The sequence below is a fragment of the Punica granatum genome, chromosome 3 (assembly GCF_007655135.1).
Source record: "Punica granatum isolate Tunisia-2019 chromosome 3, ASM765513v2, whole genome shotgun sequence".
NCBI classification, from domain to species: domain Eukaryota; kingdom Viridiplantae; phylum Streptophyta; class Magnoliopsida; order Myrtales; family Lythraceae; genus Punica; species Punica granatum.
The window spans coordinates 7,284,478-7,308,310 of NC_045129.1; the positions used below are offsets into that span (position 1 = coordinate 7,284,478).

At 36.8% G+C, this 23,833-nt stretch overlaps 3 protein-coding genes and 2 non-coding genes across 6 annotated transcripts; all 5 read right to left on the reverse strand.

Annotated features, from left to right (window-relative positions):
* Nucleotides 1–10,910: 10,910 nt before the first annotated feature.
* On the reverse strand, nt 10,911–11,948 carry LOC116199205. The gene has a single exon (XM_031529490.1). It carries the CDS (start codon nt 11,687–11,689, stop codon nt 11,066–11,068), a length of 624 nt encoding a protein of 207 aa, XP_031385350.1. The 5' UTR covers nt 11,690–11,948; the 3' UTR covers nt 10,911–11,065.
* A 3,619-nt stretch (nt 11,949–15,567) lies between these two features.
* LOC116198539 (pentatricopeptide repeat-containing protein At2g29760, chloroplastic-like) lies at nt 15,568–18,163 on the reverse strand. Its single transcript, XM_031528706.1, has one exon. The coding sequence runs from the start codon at nt 17,992–17,994 to the stop codon at nt 16,012–16,014; it is 1,983 nt and encodes a 660-aa protein (XP_031384566.1). The 5' UTR covers nt 17,995–18,163; the 3' UTR covers nt 15,568–16,011.
* A 2,145-nt stretch (nt 18,164–20,308) lies between these two features.
* Nucleotides 20,309–20,377, reverse strand: LOC116202128. Its single transcript, XR_004156010.1, has one exon. It is a non-coding gene; the product is annotated as a small nucleolar RNA Z105 (small nucleolar RNA).
* A 126-nt stretch (nt 20,378–20,503) lies between these two features.
* Nucleotides 20,504–20,591, reverse strand: LOC116202145. Its single transcript, XR_004156022.1, has one exon. It is a non-coding gene; the product is annotated as a small nucleolar RNA SNOR75 (small nucleolar RNA).
* Nucleotides 20,592–21,184: 593 nt separating this feature from the next.
* Nucleotides 21,185–22,813, reverse strand: LOC116198617 (cold-regulated 413 plasma membrane protein 2-like). 2 transcript variants are annotated; one of them, XM_031528808.1, is made up of 4 exons: nt 22,494–22,811; nt 21,812–21,919; nt 21,657–21,727; nt 21,185–21,558 (listed from the first exon to the last, which is right to left on the reverse strand). In XM_031528808.1, the coding sequence occupies exons 1-4, from the start codon at nt 22,682–22,684 to the stop codon at nt 21,305–21,307; spliced, it is 624 nt and encodes a 207-aa protein (XP_031384668.1). In that variant the 5' UTR covers nt 22,685–22,811; the 3' UTR covers nt 21,185–21,304. The 2 variants fall into 2 exon arrangements, with proteins under 2 accessions (XP_031384668.1, XP_031384669.1); XM_031528809.1 differs by lacking the exon at nt 21,812–21,919 and having other exon boundaries at nt 22,494–22,813.
* Nucleotides 22,814–23,833: the final 1,020 nt, after the last annotated feature.

Here is a 23,833-nt window from a genome sequence, read left to right on the forward strand (position 1 = left end):
TTTGTTCTATATAAATGGACCACTTAAAGTAAATGAAGTATATATACATACATATATATGGTTATACAATATATAATGTATATAAAATTACTATATTCTATTATGGAAAGATAAATCTTCCCATAACATATCCATGCATACGAGAATAAAATCAATATAATATGTATATATAATCAATATATAAAAATCAATACATAATGAGTATAAAATCAGTATTTTAGGCAGTGTATACAAATTCATATATTTTACGGCATATTCTTGCAGTGTGTATAATGAATATATTTTGTTGCGCAATGTAAATATGGCGTATATAGTCTATTGCATATTTTGGTTCCTTGTATATATTCTGTTGAAATATATGCATATAATCTAATATTCTACTGCATAATTAATGATAAAAGAATATAAGAAATTTTCTTAATGTATAAGTGATGACGTGACAAAAGAGAGAACTCTATTTCTTACTTTTTATGTTGTGGTGGCATGCAAATTCGACTCGTACTTTGTTTTATTATATATATATATATATATTGACTCCTAAAAGCAATTTATTAGGTTATATTTAATAGGGATATAATTATCAATTTGCTTTGTCGATAAATAATTTTTATAAAACTTTCTTATAAAATTATCGAAGATTGAATTCAACATAGTTTATATATTTTTATTACTATAACCACTATATTTGATATTTGATATAATAAACATCAAAGATACGATAACTAATTTTATGATACTTATATAGTTATAAATTTATATTATTAATTATCGTATTCATATATCCACACTTTATATAATATAAATAAAATACACTATCTAATATCTACAAAAGCAAGCTCTTTTGAAATGATACATTAGTAAGTGATAATAAATGTATAAATCGATTCTAGACATAATATTATATTTATATATATAGCTAAAAATTGATTTATATAAATGACAATGTATAATCTTATAAATATAACAAATTTTAATTAATACTATTAAAATTATCAACAAAATAAGTAATTAACTAAATGACTTAAAAGAAAATTTGTTTTCCAAAGATCTAAATAAATTATCTAACTCTGTGATAACAATAGGGTGCATTGTAATAGATAGCACGATAAAAGAACTAATTAATTATTATTAATGTAATTTTAGAAGAAAAAAGATTATTGCAAGCAAACTAATTTAATGACACTAAGGTAATTTGAAAATAAAATTATTAATTTCATGAAATTATGATTCATATACAACTAATATTGGAAACTAAGAGCCCACAAAAACAATATTTTTAGGGCAAAAATAAAATTGAAGATTAGTAAATGTGTGAATGGATTATCCATGATAAATCATTGTAATATATTAATGATTAAATAGATATATAATCATATTGGATTAGACAATTAGTTGCAACATTATAATTGAATTATTTATATTTAGTCTAATGTTATTAAAAATTATTGTTTTAAATTCAAATAATCATTGTTTTTATTAATATGAAATATTTCATTAAAATGCGAGTAATTCCCGTAAAAATGATAATAAGTATACAATAATGAAACTGTGTAGTGCACTGGATAGAAGACTAGTTAATTATTGTTATTTGATAATTTTAAGTTAATAGTAATCTCTTAGAAAAATTACCATTGAAACAATTACATTATAAATTAATATTTTAACGTGATACCAAGCATAGCTCGACTAAAAATTATAAACTAAATTTAACTTTGATAACATGCGTAGCGCATGTCGCTTTTCTAGTAATCATAGTATTATACAAGAAGTTATTATAGGTCCCATGATGACACCATAGAGCGAGTGAGCCACTTTTTTCCACTCGCCATGTTCTTCTTTTTTTTCAGATTTCCTTTTCTTTTTTACAATTTTTTAATTCCTCTTTTTCCAATGCTCTTTTAACCTGATTAGACTAAGGTAATAGGTAATCGGTTAACCCGTCAATGCTAATAATATGGTCATTGTAACCAGACCCTTTCTTTAGGTTAAACGTAATGTTTTATTCCTCAAATTTTATTTGATGAGTAAGGAAACTTTGCTCACTCCCGGATATCTAATTTTTAATTTCTAAATCATATGTTTTTTAAAGCGTTTCGATCGCCTGAATTTGAAGTATCCTACTTTCATGTAATTCACAAGATTCAACAAGTAATTGATATTTCACGATTAAATGATCGAGTGAAAGAACCCAATAGTTATGATGATTTTTTTTTCCAAATTTTAGGTTGTGAGTCGGAAACCTTTTCTCGCTCCTGGTGTCTATTTTTTTCCCCTAATTCCAATGCTTTATAAGGGTCTTCGACCCTCGAATTTGGAGTATCACGCTTTCACGTAATTCAGAAGATTCATCGAGGAATTGATATTACATTTCATGATTAAACGATCGGGTAAAAGGACCTGATTGTTATGTTTTTCAACAATCAGATACAGACCATTATCTTTTTACATTTTCGAGAGATCCAATTTTTCTTGCAGTACTAGTATATTTTGACGACTTAATTCTGGTGGGAAATGACACTAGTCATTGTGTTCGTCTGAAGGAAGATCTTTATTGATATTTTCGGATTAAGGATCGCAGTCAGCTGCAATATTTCCTTGAGATTGAAGTCATCCAATAGGACTTTGGCTTAATTTTTGAGCCAACGGAAATATGCTCTTGTTACTCTTTCTGAGCGTGGTATTTTGGGTGCTCGACCAGCCTCTCTCTCCGAAAACTGAGGTCTCCTTGGTCGCCTTATTTATCTTACCATTACACTACCCAACCTTAGTTATCCAGTTTATATTTTGTCACAATTCATACGAGATTAGTTGCCCGGGATGACTAGACGTTTGATGCCGTGCTATTTTTGTCACACTTGGTGGGAGATTGGTTTATGGCTTCTAGATCTTTTGCTAACGCGGAGTATCGGGTAATGGTCAGTCTAGTCAGTGAGTTACTGTGGTTACGCACTCTTCTTGCTTTGGCGTTGATCATCATGAACAAGTTATCTTGTGATAATCAGGTTGCCCTCCCCATATCGCTTCTAATCCCTGTGTCTCATGAGGAAACCAATTGAAATTGACTGTCATTTTATTCATAAGCACATACGGCCTCATATTGTTGCTACTACCCATGTGCTTGTACACATTTGCAGCTTGCAGTTATTTTTATCAAGGTGGACGTGATTAGCATGTTTTGAATTCGGGAGGGGAAGTATTACGGGTGGATAATTATGGGAGATTTTTTTTCTATGCAGGGCGTATCATATGATCATTCAGGTGTAATATATTTGTTGGGATAACTGTTCCATATTCTTCTCTTTCCTTAGTTCGAGAGATTTGATTATTTTATTGTAATCTAGCATCAGGGGTATAATTTAACGTACAGACCATAAATGAGATTGAGCAAATACCAATCAATTTAGCGTTAATAAAAGATCATTCGTTATTATCAATCACAATGATAAAACTCTCACTAGCGGAACTGAACCAGGACAGCTGAGGAAACCGGTGATCCAAGATCCCGGAGGCTGCAGTTCGTTTCAGAAACCACTGAGGGCAGACACGGTCCTACGGTTCGAGAGTTTTGAGAGCCGGCCATGGGGGAGGTTCCATGGAGAGCAATTCACCTGACAGGTCCTCAAGTCATTGAAGCACTGGAACCACTTCGAAGACTCAGGGGGCTTGCAGCAGAAACATGGCTCTCTGCCGTTACCGCATATCGAAAGCTCACGGCATTCCGGAATGAGGAGCGTTATTGCTTGGACGACCCCAATTCCTGCTTATAGGAAATGGAAGTACATACTGTTAGGATCTGTATACAGCTATTTCGAATTCTTTCAAACTTTTTTTATTTCTATATTTCATATATCGAGAATTGCAGAAAACAGAAGAAAAAACCTATCCGTATTAAATCGTATTTGGCCTCTCTGATCCCGTGGTATTCAAATGTCTCAACTAAGTATTCATCGCACTTTCAAACTAAAATCGAATATAATATTAGCTCATACAGGCACATACCAATAGCCAAGGAGATGAAAAGGAAAGCGCAAGTGAACTGAGAAAACCGGAACCCCATGTCTTAAAGCTACGTTTTGTCGCCCGGATATATGATGTTATTTCTTTGTCTTGGCCAAAACTTCAAATTTTGATGGCCTTATGATTGCACCTGAGAAATATTTATAGATGGTTTTAGTTATCATTACCATAACCCGCCCGTCGCATGGGTGAGATGTTGAATATTTATGGCAAATCATTTTTTTCTGGGGGTAAATTATAGCAAGTCATTTTATAAATAAGGATATGATATATAATTTTATAATATACATCAAAGACACGATATATAATAGACGTCAAAGATACGATATATAATTTTATAATACTTATATTGTTATAAACTTATATTATTAATTATCTTATCCATATATCCACACTTTATATGAAATACACTATTTAATGTCTATAAGAGCAAGCTCTTTTGAAATATTATAATTTAGAAAAGCATTAGTAAGAAATAATAAACATAGAAATCGATTCTAGATATAATATTATATATACTTATCTAAAAATTGATTTATATAAATGACAATGTATAATCTTATGAATATAACAAATTTTAATTAATATTATTAAAATTATCAACAAAATAAGTAATTAACTGAATGACTTAAAAGAAAATTTGTTTTCCAGAGGTCTAAATAAATTATCTAACTTTCTGATAACAATAGGGTGCATTGCAATATAGCATACTAAAAGAAATGATTAATTATTATTAATGTAATTTTAAAAGAAAAAAGATTATTGCAAGCAAACTAATTTAATAACATTAAGGTAATTTGAAAATAAATTATTAATTTCATGAAATTATGATTAATATACAACTATTATTTGGAAACTAAGAGGCCATAAATTGAAAATTAGTAAATGTGTAAACGGATTATCCATGATAAACTGTTGTAATATATTAATGATTAAATAGATATATAATTCATTGGATTAGACAATTAGTTGCAACATTATTATTGTATTATTTATATTTAGCCTAATGTTATTGAAAATTATTGTTTTAAATTCAAATAATCATTGTTTTTATTGATATGAAATATTTCATTAAAATGTGAATAATACCCGTGAAAATGATAATAGGTATGCAATAATGAAAATGTGCAATGCACTGGATAGAAGACTAGTTATTTATTATTATTTGATAATTTTAAGTTAATAGTAATCTTTTAGAACATTACCATTGAAAAAATTACATTATAAATTAATATTTTAACATGATACCAAGCATAGCTTGATTAAAAATTATAAACTAAATTTGACTTTCACATAACGCGTAGCACATGTCGCTCTCTAGTAATTATAGTATTATACAAGAAGTTATTATAGGTCCCATAATGAGACCATAGAGTGAGTGGGCCACCTTTTCCCACTGGCAATGTTTTTCTTTTTTTTAGATTTCCTTTTTCCTTTTTTAATTTTTTTTCCTATGCGTTTTTAACCCAATTGAACCAAGGTAATAAGTAATCGGTTAACCTGTCGATGCAAATAATTTGGTCATTCTAACCAGACCTTTTCTTTATGTGAAATGCAACGTTTTTTTCCCTCAAATTTTATGTGATGAGTAGGGAATCTTTTCTCATTCCTCGGTATTTAATTTTTTATTTCTAAATCATACGTTATTTAAAGCTCTTTGACCGTTCGAATTTGGAGTATCCTCCTTTCACGTAACTCCCAAGATTCAACAAGCAATTAATATTTCATGATTAAATAATCGAGTGAAAGAACCCAATAGTTATAATGAAATAATTTTCTTCCAAAAGATCTAACAAGGAATGAAATTACATTTCATGATTAAACGATTGGGTGAAAGGATCTGATCGTTATGAAGTTATTTCAAAAAAATTAATTTTTTCCTTCCACTTTTATCTGTATTTGTTCCTATGTGTATAAGTCTTTCCCACCTTTTTTTATGATTGTATCTATATATACAAATAGTGTCACCTACGAAAACATACCTCTAACATGCCCAAGTAAGTGTAGAGTCACGTTTTTTCGTCGCCATCGTGTACAAGCATTTCTAATTTTTCCCGAATACTATAAGATTTGACACAATGCGTTCTCTACTCATTCTCTCTATCTATCTTTTTTCTAAAAACTTATGCATATATCCTACAGTTTATTTTTCTTCACAAATAATTATATCCTTCTTTCAATGCGTATTCTTTATTTTCATTCATTGACTAACATTTTCTATATTATATTTTTTTAAAGATTACACCGTGCATTTATCTTTTTGTGCTATAAGTAATATTTTTTCATTATTTACCCATATAAGAAGACCCAATCATGAAAGTTGATTATCATTTTTATTTTATTTTCACAAATTTATAAATTGCGAATATTTTCTTTTTTTATATACATAATATTCTCCTTTACTTAATGTTATTTGCAAAATTTCAAATCATTTAATGCAATTCTTGGACCCATAGCGAAGCACGGGCATCATACCTACCGAAAAAGAGGAACCTACCGGAAAACATAGCAAATGAAAATTAATCAATAATACATATTATTACCATTAATAGTATCAAGTATAAAAATAAAAAATGTTTATTCAAATCACTTATTGTTACTTCAATAGTAAATAAATGATCATAATTTTAGGGAATAAAGAATATCTATAATTATAAAAATATATAAATAAATATAAATGATAATACATATTATTGTATTATTAATAACAAATATGAAAATGAAAAAAATATTTAAAGCAATATCTAAGGAGAATTCAGATCACTTTTTGTTATTTCAATAGTAAATAAATATTCATATTCATAATTTTGGAAAAATCAAAAATATTTGTAATAGTATAAATTTAAATTTCATTAAATGATGTTTTAAAGTTACAACTAAACTAACAAAAGCTCAATTAAGTAAATTTCTCATGGAGATAATTGAGTTATTTTAGGTAAAATTATTCAAATTCACAAAATTTAATAATTCATATTTCAACAACAAGACAATGAGTGGTGAAGTTTTGTGTGTGTGTATATATATATATATATATATATAACTCCCTCTTGATGAATAGCGGTAGAATGGTAAAATTAAATAAGCCAAATTATAATCTAATTTTTAAATAATTTCAATTAAATTAAATATAACTTTATTTTTTCTTTCTTAATTGAAAAAATAAGCTATAAGAATTTTTACCCTTTCATTTGGAAAAATCACATGCAAAGTGATCAAATTCTTTTTTTTTTCGCTCATGCATCTCATAATTTGATATCCATAACTTTTATGATGAATGAAATTAAATGAATAAATAATAAAAAGTAAAAGTAAAACGTAAGTAAATGAATACGTTTACTAGTTTAGTAAAAAAGAAGGTGAAAGACTTACTTTCCGGTTTTATGACATTGGTGAATTTGACGGTTATATCGGTCAAAGATTATAAGTGCTACTTCAAATGTATAATATGATGATAAATCCAACTAACATTTAAAATTGAAAACTTGAAGATCAAACTTTCAAAAAAAATTTACGACCGAAATATATCACCGTTAAATAATACTGAGTTGTAGCCACATCACTTGCTTTATAAGATAGCCATTCCACATCATCAACATCTAAAGAAAATAAAAGAGAAAAGTAAATAGATCACGAAAGAAAATTTAATTTGCTTCTTTATATGGGAAAAAATGCTTTGAAACTCTAGACCAAAACACCAAACAGCAAATCATATTTTCTTTCTTCTCATGCTTCCCCATGAACAAAATTCTTCGAAGGAACATAGAGGGCCTACATAACAGGCACCAAGATCTCCTTACAAGCATTTTCTTACCCATTTCCCCCATTTTCATGTCCATTTTCGCTACCCATCTCTCTTTATCAATGAGAACACAGTTCCCATTCAAATTCTTCATATAAAAATGCCCACAATACAATCTCCGTATTAATTAATATGATGTATACACGTAGAAAGAAGAAAATGCAGTTGAGACCTCTCCCACAAAATTAGCTTTCAGCCATTTCCACCTTAAGAATCCCCAAAAATAAAGGTTTCGTCACATGTCGTTCTCAAGCTCACTGAAACTTCACTCATTCTCACCCTTTCTTGAGTTGACCCACTTCAAATTCAGCTCCCGTGAGCTCAATTTTGAGATCTTGGACCATGAGGGTATTTGCTCCTAAACACCAAAAGCGAGTTCGGGGGGGGGGGGGGGGGGGATCGAAGGGAATTCGGATCCTCTACTGTGAAGAAAATAAAGTGTGGGAGCATGAGAAGAAAAAGGAAGATGATTTGTTGTTGGTGTTGGGTTGAAGTTGCCAAGCAAAAAAAAATTCCCCCCTTAGAGGAAGAATCCAATTAATTTTTCATTTATGATCTATTGAGTTTTCTCTTTTATTTTCTTTTAATGTTGATGATGTGGAGTGGGTATTCCATATGACGGCCGATACAGAAAAGTTTCTAAAAGTAAAGGATGACAATAGAAAAAAAATATAAAAAGAGAGGACTAAAATAGAAAAGCACTCAAAGGTAAAGGACGAAAACTATAATTTTCTCATAGAAAAATTAAAGCCAAAAGATTGCGGAAGTCCTAAAACTATATAGAAAGTTAAACTTAAGTCCTACAAATATAAAATTGCCTCAACTAATCCTAAACGTTTAGTTCGTTAAACATTTTTAGTCCGAAACCATCAATGCCGTTAAACCAGTTCACATGGTGCCTCTTGATTGGTACAATAATATTTTTATTTATTAAAATTTAAAAAAGGGGAAAATAACAAAAAAAATTTTAAAAAAGAGTAGGAAAGGTGGGAGAGGGAATCCCGCTAGTAGTGGCTCCCCGGCCGGCCAGCTTCCCCACGGTGAGGTCGCCGAAGGCATTATTGACCTCGCCTGAAGGGAGCAGGCCGGTGGGGGAGCCCTCACCAATGTGATTCTCCTTTCACTAACCTCCCCTCTGGCAGAGACAGAGGGAATGAGAATCCCGAAGGTAGGGCTCCCCTGTCGGCCCCTTCCATCCCGTTAAGGTCGCCAAAGCCTCGGTGACCAGCCCCCATAGTCCTTCCCCCCTTCCTCGAGTGAGGTCGACGACGCTTCCAGCGACCTCACTGAGGGGAAGGTGGCTAGCGGGGAAGCCCCCACTAGTGGAACTCTCTCCCCTCTTTTTTTCATTTTTTTTTCTTTCAGATTTTTAAAAAGAAATTAAAAAATTAAAAAATTATTAAACCAATTAGGAGGCATCACGTGGGCCAATTTAATAGTATTAACGGTTTCGGACTAAAAATGTTTAACGGGTTAAACGTTTAGTACTAGTTGAGCCAAACTTATACTTTTAGGACTTATGTTTAACTTTCTACACAGTTTTAGGACTTTCACAATCTTTTAGTCAAAAAATTAACAAGAACATTAAATAAATAAAGAAATAAGAATGAACCAGTATGGATTTGGTTTAGATGGTTTAGTGTTGTTCTCTTAAAGTTAAGTCGCGTTTGAGTCTTGTGTGAAAGGAAAATATTCATGAGTGGGAATGGTATACCCTAAGGGTGATCTACCTCGAACCTGAAGTAGTCAGGCCCTTTAGGTTGTTGGATACGTGGCAGTGCAGAATGAAAGAAAAATGATCTAGTAATGGTTTTCTAAAGTTACCACATTGAGGTGTTGGATCTGTAAACAAATTATTTTTTGGGTAAGAGGGTGAGGTGATATCAGTCTATTATTCGAGGTAATCCTCGTCCAGAATATTGACTATTAAGTCCTTAGGGTTTGTTTGGTTTTAAGATAGTATTTTAAAATCACAATTCTAGCTTAACTCTACTCATTACAAAATAAAATAACTCATACAAAGTCAAAGGGTGGGTCCTATTTATACCACTTTTTTCCACAACAAAACAACATAACTCATACAAAGTCAAAGGGTGGGCCCCATTTATTCCACTCAAAATCAAAATCAAAATCTGATTTTAAAATCCTACTATGAAACCAAACGCAATCTTAATTTAAAGCAGGAATTGATATTTTACCCCTTAGTTTTAGAATTTTACTACTCATTTATCTTCAGTTTCGCCATTTTGGACCAAACTCTTCAGTTTTGCCTCTTTTGAACTAAACTCTTAGATCCATAGATCCATACAGGATTCTATCTAATGCAGTCAAAGTCCATCCATATGAAGTGGATTTTGGTCCCTTCACCGTACCACCAGCTTTAAAAAAAAATTCCGTCTATTTAATTAGAAGAGTATTATGGATATCTACAGATGTCATAGTCGGATCAGTTTGCTTGGATAAACTCTCATTATGGACCTCTAAAATAGAAGTAGGTTAAATGAGAGCTCTGAAAGGACTCCGAATAAATGTACATCCTGTCAACCTCAACCCCGACCCAAACTCAAGCGACAGAACATCTTCTCGTGAATTACAAATCCTACTTCTACTTATAAGATCTACACTTAATCGCGTCATGTTAGCTGCGTTGCCAAATATTACATTAGGGCAAATGCTATTCCCCATTAGACTGACCTCACCTAGGACAGGAAGAGATCGAATTCGAGGACAGAAAGAGTAATATTCTTTTAGCATTTCACGTCATTTGTCTATATAACTTGTTTTGTTATCACAGGGCTAATCTACTTGGATTGTCCATTTCGAAAGCAGTTTCATAATTTTTTTTTGGACTTGCCATATGAGGAGATGGGCAGGAATTCCTTTTCAGTGCGAATCATGGTATTTAGAAATTCAATCCGACCATGACTAATCCAATCAATTTGGATCGATCTATTAAGGGATAAAGTTTTCACAGCGTGAATTTTTTGCATTTATAAGAATTAAAACTCAAGACCTTAATTAAGCGAAACAATCGCCGAATCGCTTGAATCAATCCACGATGGTAGATAGACAGGAATTCGTGAGAGATAAAATGGATCCCGTAAATCTCAAACTATGCAAGGGTAAAATTGACAATACAGCCCCAAAATCGTCGATCTGCACAGTGTAAAATACAAAAACACGACGCGTAAGCGAGAACAAGAAACACTTAATCGTATTTACACCATACCTAATTTTCCAAAACTACCCCTACTCCGGTATAGAACTCAACTCTGCCGTGAACTTCTTCCTCCTCCCACTCCTCCTCCTCCTCCTCCTCCCCTCTTTCCCACCACCACCGCCACCGTCCCGACACCCGCTGCCTCTGACGCCACCGCTGCAGCGGACAAAATCTCCACCAGATTTCTGCTCCCCATCCCCGGGGCCCTCCAACGGGAACACCACCTTCCGTCGCGACCCCACACACCACCCGGGGCTCCTCATGAGGGCGGAGCTGGCCCTGACGGCCAATGCGGCCATCTCCTGGGCCGTAAGCGGCCGGTCCAGCCTGCTGAGGGGCAGCGCAAAGTAGAGCTGTCCGGGCTGGAGCTCCTCGTCGTCGGGGACCGCGGACACGGCGCCGTCGAACTCCATCTCGTCGGAGTTGCAGATGAAGGAGGCGGCGTCGTAGGCTCTCAACACCTCCGACACCCTGACGGCGTACGGGAACTCCTCGAGGCGGCCGTCCGGGAGGATGAGCTTCGCGGTGGCCCTGTCCGCAGCGCAGGAGCCGCTGGATAGGCAAATGCCCATGAGAGTAATGAAGCTCTTCCGGCAACTGGTCTGGATCAGAATCGGATCGGTTTCAATGGCGGATGGGGTGGATTTGGGCATTTGATGTGATCTGAATGGAGGAGGAAGGAGATGGCTATATATAAAGGTCGTTGGCGGGAACAGTGGGCGATGCGGCGTTGGAGCAGACAAGGGCCAGGCTGGGAGTGAGGTGGTCTGGGACAGGGTGGATTGCTCTCATTTCCATGATTGCCACTTGTTTTGCCGAATAACTACGGAGAGAGGGACTGAGCTTAGTCAACTCGACAGCTCCTTGCAGTGGTTTTCTTGTATTACCACGCGCTTATAATTAAGTTTATGTTATGTAAAACTGATTTTTTACCCAAAAAAGAGAAAAGATAATTTGATTTGTCTACCCAAAAAAAGAAAAATACATTTCATCACTAAGACGTCATCTCGATCAATCCATCAGTAAGATTCAATCGGATCTTTACCCCAAAATAACCTTATTTTAAAATCTTATTCCCAAAGTAACCTTGTTCAGAAGATAATTTCATAATTAGTCTTTTATGTGTGAAATTCTTTATCATTCACCCCTGACATTTAAACTCTTTTCAAAACACCCTAAAAAAATCCGGATACCTCGTTTCGAATTAATTATATAAAGTACAAAATTCTAAAATAAAAAAACCATTATTGGGTAGATTAATCGAATTTAAAAAAATATTAAAAACTAGATAAAAGTTAATGGATTCAGCTAGGTTGGATGCAATTCTTAGAGTGATCGACCGTAAATTAAAGCTAATTTTAATGGATCTTTAATTTTTGTTATTTTATTTTTAAAATTATTTTGATTAGTTTACTGTTTCTCGTAGTTATTTTAGTGAATTATATTTTTGTTATTTTTATTTTTAATTAAAGCGGTTTAGTTTGATGAATTGCGATTGACAGAATTTGAATCAATAGCCAAAGCACCTTTTTAACTGAAAAGTCTGAATTGAAGTAGAAGGCACTCAAGAGGTTTTCTTTTTTTCGACTTCAATTTCGTTGGCCAGTTCAATTCGGATTTTTGGTTCCTTCCCCTATCCTATTCCCATTCCACCTAGCACAAATTTTCACCCCAACTTCGGTTAACGCATTTGGCTAGTGACTTATTAATTCCAATTTTGTTAATCATGGATCATTAAAGTGAATCGTTTTAATGAAAAATACTAAAATCGCTAAAATAACTATCGGAAAAACACAAAAAAAAAATAATTCAAATACTTTAAAATTTGAAACTCAAATATCTGTTAAAATTAGTTTTAGTTTAAGTTTGACTCTAAAAATTACATCCAACCTAGCCGAACCCATTAACTTTTATCTAGATTTTAATTTTTTTTAGAAAATCTGATTAGTCTACCCAATAATGGTTGTTATTATTATTATTATTTGGACTTTATATAATTAATTCAAAATGATATATATATATATATATATATATATGATTATTATGATCTGAGATATATAAAAGTATTTTTAAAAATTGAGCCAAAAAAGAAATATCTTTTAGGGTGTTTGAAAAGAGTTTAATAGTTAGGGGTTGAATTGAAAAAAACAATCACAATAGCTAGGGAATTGCTTTCCGAACAAGATTATTTTGGAAATAAGTTTTTAAAGTAAGGTTATTTTGGCGTAAAGCTCGTTTAAATCGAGGATTGGCATATGACATGCCCATGAGCTGCCACCCTCATCTAATGTTTTGTTTAATTGATAAGTCTATTATCCGCACGGCTGCAGTTGGATACCCGACAAATCAAGATTAATTTCGCCCGGAGTTTGTTCAATTTAGTGCTTACAATGCACGATAGTGGGTTCAATATAGCGCTCACGATGCACGAAAGTCTGCAAACTCTTAATGAAAATGATATATACAGCGTAATATTGAGCAACAATGATCGCTATCAACTTATAATTTTGACAATCTAACTCTTAACGAAAATGACATATACAACGTCATATTGAGCAACAATGATCGCTATCAACTTATAATTTTGTTCAATCTAAAATTTGAATTAGATGTTGTTCTCATATAAATATCATCAAAACCAGAGACAAAATTTTAATATAAGAGTTTTTACCCAAAATGACCCAAGGTTTACGCATTTTATCAAATTTATTCCATGTGTTTTTTTTGTCAGCTATATCACATGATTTACATTTTGATTCAAATTTATCCCGCCGTTATATCTCCGTCAACGTCTAACGGTTTTGCTACAGTAAACCCTTTTATCTGAAATAGATTTGAGAAAAAATTAAAATCATGGGATAGTTTTGATGAAATAATTAAAATTATATGATAGATTTGGGACAAAATTGAAACCATGGGATAGATTTGGAATTTACTAACGTTTCATTAACGGACAACAAAAACGGCGAGATAAATTTCAAGCAAAATGTAAATCATGAGATATATCTGACAAAAAAAATCATAGGATAAATTTGATAAAATGCGTAAATCATAGGTTATTTGGGATAAAAATACTTTTAATATAAAATATCAAAGAATAGTACCTATAGCTCTTTTTAAAAAGTACATGTTTTAATACCTGTTTGATCGCAAGTTAAAAATAGAAAGATGATTATAAAGAGTTATATAATAACTCTTCGTAATCCGTCCCCCCATTATCTTCTTTAACCGGCAATTGAAATAAGCGGCCTCTCGGTCCATCCTCGAACGCGACAGTAGATGGGCGTGTATTGAGAGTGGCGGTAAGGGTAAATACGAGGAAAACTGGGGCCAGATGGGGAAGATGCCAGAGCTGTGGGGAGGGTGCGATTACGTGGAGGGCGAGAGAAGGACATGTGCATGAAGGCTTGTGGACGTGCGCATGGTGGAAGGACACGTGGGGGAAAAAAGAAATACCTCGTAAATCGGGAAGAAACCCCTCACAACCCGACAAAACAACGGGTTAACTTTAGATATGATCTGGTCCTGCCCCGGCCCCGACGGACCCCCCGGCACAAGCGGTGCGGGCCCCACTTATCATCTCAAATGCATATATCCTATTCCCCACCCAATTTATCCCTTCCATTTATTATCATCAAAATCTACCAGGCCAATCTATTTTTGGTTTGCTTACCCAAAAGAAAATCTATTTTTGGTTTATTTTTATAAATGTTTGTTGAGGGACTTGACTCCTATGGGTAGCATTGAGTTGTGCAGCTTCGAATCACCTCGATCAACTGATATCCGTTTTCACCGTAGCCAGATCTAGACCTGATTCAAATATGTTTTAATGCACGACGCAATCTTTCCTTCTTTCGGAACTCGCCATATTCCGACTCTCGATTCACATCTGGAGATCGACAGCTCCGTATAATGTAATCTTTCAGGTCTGACCGCACACCAGAAGGAGAACAAAAAAAGAATTTGATTGGGCCCATCGGAGATGGCATTGGTGCAAAGACCATCTGAATGAACAATAATGGTACATGTGTAGACCACCAACCGGCAGAGACGACATTTGCTTGGATTATAATGTCTGGGTTTGTTCATTGAGAATCTAATAACCTATTGGATCTTCTCACATTCTCAGCATCTGTTGGACCAATTCATAGCCATATTGGGTTTGGTGGATGGAGTTGGCCTTGGCCATGGCATTGCCCTTGAAAGTTCCTCCCCTAATTAAAATTCCCATATAATCAGTAGGTCCCATCCTTTCTCAGAGTCCAGACAACAACATATTCTTGGAATTGTTAGGGCGTATCTAAACCCACATGGGTCAAATCTCATGAAAGAATAATCATTAGGTATGTAATGTAACGATGGTCAAGGATTAATCTCAAACTTATCTATATTATACCATCTACAGCCCATTTGTCATTCGCTTGCAATTTTATCGTTGTCCTTAACGATGTACGGCATGTTATATGATCTCGGATGCGTAGACACGGAGGTCAGGACGAACTTGATATAATGCACTAAGCTGGACTCTATATGCGCGTACTGCTGTCTCCCATTCGATGGTAACCGAAGCTCCTAGGATGGATGGCCCAGGGATCTTAGAATTTCGACTTCAAGATTGATGCACGCCCTGACCATTGAATTTCGACTTCAATGGTATCTGTATACCATCTAAGTCCCATTTGTCATTCGTCCGCTGCAATATCATTGTTGTCCTCAACGATGTAGGGCATGTTATCTGATCTGGGATGCATAGACACAAAGGTCAGGACGAGCCCGATGTAATGCACTTAGCTGGACTCTGTAACGCGTAGATCGGCCGTTTAGTGAGGGCTATCTCACATACAATGGTAACCGAAGCTCCTGGGACAGTCAGACCAGGGACAGTAAAATTTCGGCTCGAGTGATGCTCGTGAAATATTGAGGATATAACTCTATGTTAAACTTCTTTGCTCAATTAAGATCGCACCAAAAACCATCATAAACTATAAGTGCCGGTGGATTGCTCCAATTTTAGATGATCTGTCAACTGGTTCAGCACAGAGTAAATGCCCCTCGACCAATCGGATCTCCGGTCGTCGACCATAAATTCATAAACATGCCCGCCAATCTCGATAAAACTGATTGCGTCACATTTAGCAACGCCACTGCCGTTCATTATTTTCCTTATTCTCTGCATGTCCTCCCACCTATTGGCTTCAGAGTAAAGATTCGACAGGAGCACGCAGAGCCCTGCGCTGTAAGGCTGAAGCTCCAAGAGCTGCTTTAGCACAATTCTTCCGATCTCTACGACTCCGTGGATCTTACAGGCACCTAGAAGTGCTCCCCATATGACTATATCGGGTCTCATAGGCATTGTCCCTATCAGCCTAATGGCCTCTTCCAACAGTCCCCCTCTCCCGAGCAGGTCTATCATGCAGGCATAGTGCTCTATTTCTAGCGGAATGGAATAAACAGAACTCATCCTCTCAAAGTAGTACCTACCCGAGCTTATAAGTCCCCCGTGACTGCAAGCAGCGAGCAACCCCGTGAAGGTAATTCCATTGGGTTGAATTCCTGAAGCTTCCATCTCTCTGAAGAGTTCAATCACGTCATCCCCAATCCCCTGCAGTGCTAAACCTCCAATGACCGCGTTCCAAGAAACTACATTCTTCCACTTCATTTTCCTAAATATGTCCATTGCAATTGGGACTTCGCCACATTTTGCATACATAGCTATCAAGGAATTAGTAAGAGTTATACTGGGTTGAAGCGATTCAGTCTCCCGTATGTAAGCATGGATTTTCTCTCCTGTGGTTACGTCGCCGATCTGACCACAGGCATAGAGGACAGTAGTGAGTGTGGCCTCATTGGGGTTGAATCCTGCTTTCTGCATTTCGTCAAAGAGGCTCAGAGCTTCCCTGCACTGTCCATTTTGAGAATAACCTGAGAGCAGAGAGTTCCATGAGACCACATTCTTCATGGGCATTCGCACAAAAAGTTCTCGGGCTGATTCGATGAATCCATGTTTAGCATAAGCAGTGAGCATTGTCGTCCAAGAAACGACATTTTTCTCTTGCATCCGGAGGAAGATTTTTTCGGCTGAATCCAAGTGTCCACATTTTCCATACATATCAAGAAGTGCATTCCTCACAAAAAGATCAATCTCGAGCCCAGTGATCTCAATATAGAGATGCACGAACCTACCCAAGTCCAAGTCACAGGTTTGTGAACAAGCTGAGAGTAAGCTAACGAACGTAAACCCGTCGGGAACCACTCCAGACTCCCTCATCTGGCGAAACAGGATGCAGGTTTCCTTGCTTCGGCCTGCTCGAGAGTACCCGCCAATCATCGAGTTCCATGAGACTGAAGTTTTCTCAGCTATTTCATCAAATACTTTCCGTGCTTCCCTTGTCATCCCCATTGCAATGTAAACATTCATCAGAGCATTCTGCACGCAAACATGGGAGCCAATCCCCAACTTAATGCCCTGACCATGCACGAGCATTGACATCCAATACGAAGGTTCGCTTGCACAAGCCTTCAGCACGAAAGGGAGGGTGAATTCATTAGGAGAGTGGCCTGAAGCAAGCATATTGCGGTACAAAGCTATTGCCTTTGAAGGGTCCCTGCCGCTGATTGAGCATCCCCTGATCAAGCTATTGAACATGAACTTATTCGGCTGCCTGATTCGATTAAAGACATCTAGGGCGTACTGAAGATCGCCATTTTCGTTGATTCCGGCGAAGGAAATCAACTTCCCGAGGGTGAAGTTGTCGAGGGAGAGGCCAAGGAGGACGACATGGGCGTGGAGGAGCTTGAGTTGGGCCATGGAAGAGCATCTCTCGAGGCGGCGGTGCAGAATTTCTTGAGCAGAGAGAGATTGGAGCTTTCCGGTGAAGAAGAAGAGAGCTGTTGTGAGGGAGAGGGAACGGCCCTTTAGGAGGGAACCAACGGTCAACTGTCTGAGAGCAACAGACATGGGTTGACAATCCACACTGCTCCAAGAGACCGTTATATAGTGATAGACATTAGCTTTAGGGCCCGCTGGGCTCGGGAAACCCGATGCCCAAGAACCAAACGAATAATATAGGAATGGAGCACTCCGATTCCGACCCCGAAGCTTTTTCGGGGTGAACCAAACAGGCCGTATTAAGTTTGAGATCAGTTCTAAAATTTTCAAGATTCGAATTAGATTATTAACAACATCCGGCATCATTCCATAACTCAGATACGGCGAGCTCGTATCTCCCGTTGCTTGTTTTCCAAAGAAAAATAGAATGGGAGAGGCCTTCGCTGTGGAACTGGAAAGCAATTCTAATCTTTGATGCTTAATCCATTTTCATTAGTATGTTTAATACCCTCCCTTGCAGTATGTTTATCATGTAGTATCGGGATTGTTCTGCCAAAAGACATGCCGAAATCAGAGGACTTGGACAGGACATGATCTTAAATTACAAGGCAAACTGTACGCTTGTGACTCGAGTTGGGCATACCAGATCCCCTGGATCTTTACATCCTTGTGAATCTTGGCCCCCGAGTCGGTGTCAGATGGCTGGAGGCTCTCAAACACGCCGATAAGCTCTCCCGTCTCCCGCTTGCAGTGAAGCTGCTGCCATTTCTTAATTACTTATTTTGATTTCTTTCCTTCCCTCTCAACCTTTTAAGACATCAAACGAGCGTTGTACTGGGAGTTTTTTTTGGGTAATTGGAGGGTTAACTTGCGTTTGATTTTCGAGTTAGATGATCTAACTCAACTTGATTTTATATAATAATTATAAGTGTTGACAAATATATAAACGAATAAAAATATATATATGTATACATATATAGATGTGAAAGTAAATGAAAAAAATTTATTAAAAAATTAATTATAAAAGTGATTACAAAAAATTATGGATGGAAAATTATTATTAAATAAAAAATAAATGAGTAATAATTGTAATATTGAATTTGAAAATAAAGACGGTTAGAATTAAATAGGGTAAAAATATTTATTCGAAAATCAAAGAAAGTCGGATTTGGGATGATATAATAGTGGTTTGAAGTAATATCATTGGTCCAGCAGTTAGCCAAGTGGCAAGCTTCTGTTTGGAGATAAAGATTCTGCTGTCTATGGGAAGGTCCCTATCCTCTTTCATTTTTTGTTTTTGTTCTTGTTTTAGTTAATTTTGATATATAATTTGAGAGATAAATCCATTGGCTCATTGTGTTGATAGTGAGAAAACCTCCCCCTCACCCTTCCAGACAAGTTTCTCAGGGCAAATTCCATGTTTCTGCTTTCAAGGTTCATACTTCCAATACTACACATACTGCTTCTGTTCGACCTCCAAACTCCCAATCGGATCTTAAATTCAATTACAGCTGCATAAATTTTACATGTCCTCATTACTTATTGAGATAATACCGTTCTTGTTCACAGGTCACAGATTCTAAATTCTCAATCCCAATAATCAAGAGACTGCGGACTTCCATCTTTCACTGATCTCCTATAAGCGAGATATATGCAGTCCTTTTGATCATTATCCAGGCCTCAAGAATTGATAGTATTACAATTACAATTGGCATTAACCTCAGAACCGGTTTCCATGACAGACATTTTCAACAAAATATTAAAACAGTCCGACCTCGGAAAAGAGAGGCAAGAGCAGCTCCAAAGAGCTGAAAAGCACATTGACGTTAACATCAGGACTGGCTGCAATTGAAAACACAACATTTGACAACAAAAAATGGGACAAGCGAAAGAGAGACAGAGCAGCTGAAGAGTGTCTGCAAAGCAAAAAGACCATTGATAGCAGAAAGGGAATCAACCTTCAGGACTAGTGGCAGTGAAAGACAGAAAACAATTGATAACGGAAAAGGAATCAATTGAGCCCAGAAAGAGATGGAAGAGCAGCTCAAAAGTGCTTGAAAAACAATCATCGGTGCTCCTCAATACACATGAGAGTATGATGATTTTATCATCATCGCTGCATCGTCCTTCTCTAGCAGCAGATCGGATAAAAATTAAAGAACTTTCGAACCATTCAGAAGGAAAATCCCGCCATTGACAAGCTCAAATCAAAATACACTCAAATTCAGTTGAAGTAACACAATCAATGGCAGCAGTGAAAACATCCATGCTAATTAGTGACTAGTCACAAAGTTTGACCGTTTTCAATGAATCCTGGATGACTCCAGTACCCTCTGTTCAACGGATTCAGAAACTATCATATATACGGAAAAAAAAATGAAAATTTGATCTGAACCCGAGATGAAGAGTTTTGAGGGAAAGTGAAAGAGCTTCAAGAAGGCATTCAGTATGAGTAGGAGGTTATTGAATCATCAGAGTATCAGATGATTAAAGTTCATCATCACCATGCCCAGCTCTCTCTCAACTCAATCTATCTATAACATAAAACTGAGAATAAATCTTAGAAATTAAAATCGATAAAAGGAGAGAAAAAAAAAAAAGTTGAAGACAGAGAACGCAAAGGAGAGATTTTTACAGTTCCTCTCAGACAAATGCCTCGATTTGTCGTCACGATTAGAAAGAATGGATAAATCGGACTCGTCATCATGATTTATTCATCACCGAGAAACTGTCATTCGAATCTCCTCAAACCCTCCTGAGCAAACACAAAATTTATCGTACTCAAACAAAAGACGAGTGAAGGGAAGACGAGCAAACGGAGAAAATCGTTTTCGAGGAAACTAAGAAAAGTGCTGAACGATGAGGAGGTCGGCCGAGATGGGAGACGATGAGGATGGGATTGATGGTGGTGGTGCTTTTATATTGATGAGTGGGGAGCGAGGACGGGGGTGCTAGGGTTAGGGTTTTCTGGACTGCTGCTGAGACGCCGTTGTATTAGGTCACATGAGAGATAAGCATATACGACGCCGTAACGCTGGGACAACTTTTTTTCCCAGAATCGGTCATCAACTTTCTACTTCTCCAGTTTGATCACTCTACTTTTTCATTATGTATCAACAATTCCCCCAAATTCACTGAAATTTCCCATTAGATCCCTCATACGAGTTGTCTCTCCAACCCCCCCCCCCCCCCCTCTGGCAGGCTGAATGACAATTTCACTTCTGTAGTCTATACTATGCAAATGAGGACAAATGCGGGCGTCAATGGCTTTTTACTTAAAGAAACCAATCTTCGCACATATGACTGAATGAATCTGCTGTTTTGCACAAGTAACTGAAGATATGTGACTGATGGAGGGGGTAAAACTCGATTATGTCAAAAAAGATACGTCCCCTTGAACATTCATCCATTGGAAATCACAGTAGCTCACAGAAAACTTCTAAATGACGTCGACTATCAGAGTCCAAACAGGATATACTAAGAGAAGGATGATCCCCATGGTGTTGGATACTCCATGTCGCTGTGTGAAAGAGTTCCTGAATCCACCTGAGGCCCGAATATGCTCTTGCAGCAAGTAACACCCGATAAGGAGGCATATCACGACTCCCACCCAGCTGTTCTTCAGTGTGCGTGCGAAGAAGCTCGGGGCAACCACGAGAAGAAGAATCAATGACACGGGCATATCTAGACACTCTGCAGAGATTCAGCCATAGGATCCAAGATTGAGAAGAGCAGATAGAGAAGTGTGAGGAATGACAATTGAAAGTAAGCAACCCGATCGATATTCTTACCAGGAAAGTGCCGGGGGAAGAAAAGCCTCAATACAACAGCAATGAAAGAGATCCATTTCCCTACCTCGCCCCTGCAGATTTATCAACAATTAAGACTTCGAGATACACGAGAACATAGAGTTAAGGAGAACTGCATTAGCGGGTATAGGAGTCACCTCAGGAAGTTGAATATGACGTAAGGAAGACTGAAGAATATGTAAATGATCAAGAGTGAGGTCAGCATATTTGTTCTCCAGTTGGTCCGATCCAATACCAGCAAATATCTAAAATAAATATGGGAAAAGGTCACATCTTTACAGTCTACACATAAACTAGTTTAAACCCATGTAGTGAAATTGTAACATTTCCCTTATGTTTCGATGGATCACTATTTCTGATGTGCCATTGACCAGAAAGTAGTCTGAAGGAGATCAAATATTATAATTCTGGTACAGATAGAACCAATCGATCAAGTAAGGAACTCCGAGCAGCCCATCTCTTGCATCATAGGATACTTTGCATTACGAGATAACGACAATTCTGATCGAAAGCGAATGCTAGTTTACTTTGTGAGGATTCCGCTAGGATGAACATATGTCTACTGCCATTTAAACTCAAAACAATCCAAAAAATCAGACATTGGCCACTTTTAGACACCGAATATCTCAGAACCAGAGCTAAGCAGAACCGAGCAATCTCCATGACAATTGTTTGATATCAGTCATGCCCGACCAAAGGAATTTCTCTCTACTTCAATGGAATTGGTACTAACGAGCTCATACAATCGACCGATCTCCACTCAATTCTCGACATGACAACCCGGGCGAACAGGGAAGGAGAAAGGCACGGGGAACTCACATGGCGGCGATGGAGGCCACCCATTTAAGGAAAGAAGTGCCGAAGGCCAAGCTCCCGAGAGTGGCGGCGCTGTTGATGAGCGTCTGAGCGGCAACCTTCAGCTGATCGTCGGCACCGCCACCGTTTCCGGTGAAATCGGCAGCGGTCCAATCGTCGGTTTTCATGGCCAAGTGCTCCCAATTCCTCCCCATTTCCGATTAACCGATCAAATTCCGTCCATCAGCATATACACCTCCGAATTTCGAGCTCGTAAATCGAACTCCAGACAGTTGAAAGGGAGAAGGAAGACAGAAGATTCCGGCAGTCGGGGTCGGACGAGGAGGATGAACTATGAAGGGGGGGGGGTGCCACGTGGCGCCAGGTGGATGGCTATCGTCCCAGACTCCGAACTGGGACATCGCCACGTGTCTTGCTCCTTGGGCTCGTGTGCACCGAACTCACGGCCCAGTTGCATTGCGGAATGGGCCTTGGAGAGAAAATAGTGGCCCGGTTTCCTTTCGCGCCCAAGGGAAGACGCCATGGACACCGCAATGATTTCAAGCTCTCTTCATTAGTTCAGTTACTAAAGGATCCCTACCAGTTATACTATTCGTAGTCCCCGGCCACCAATTTAGCTCGGGAGCGCTTGACTCCGTTAGCTCCCTCCATAGCCATAGCTCGAGAACATGTGACTTTAAGCCCATCATGTTCATTAATGATTAGACTATTATAAATTTAAACAGAAGATGGGAAGTTCATAACTAAAACAGAAATGCTTCGTTTCTCTTTCAAGAATCAACCATTCAAATCTCTTAGTATCATTTCTCAACTTAAAAACAAGGATGTGAAATTTTGTATACATATCTTAATGTCATTCAAGAACTTATGAATATTCTATGATTCGGTTATTGAACCATCTACGATTGATGACCTCCCCTATCATCGTTTGATCAAATATGAGACTCGTGATCCAACAGCAATAAGGAGTCAGAAACAGTTCGATTAATGAAACAAAAGACTTCCCCACATAGTTTTAACTATACACAAACACATGATCTAAAAGGGGAGCTCAATTAGCTGGCCAAGGATAATGATCTCGTCCACCTCCCAATAATTGAGCTCAAAAAAGAAGAGATGGATCCAACCCTCTTTCACCTCAGATCAGACCATTGGAGGAATCAATGGGACCCGCAGTTGAATAAAGTTTCTTGCTCCCCATAAAGCGCAAGGTCATGAGTGCAGAAAGAACTTAACTTTGACGGAACGCAGCACATCCCAATCATTACCCCAAGAAGAAGAAGAAAAACACATTAAGCATGAACATGCCAATGATGAATTATAAGTCCACGTCCTTCTCTTCC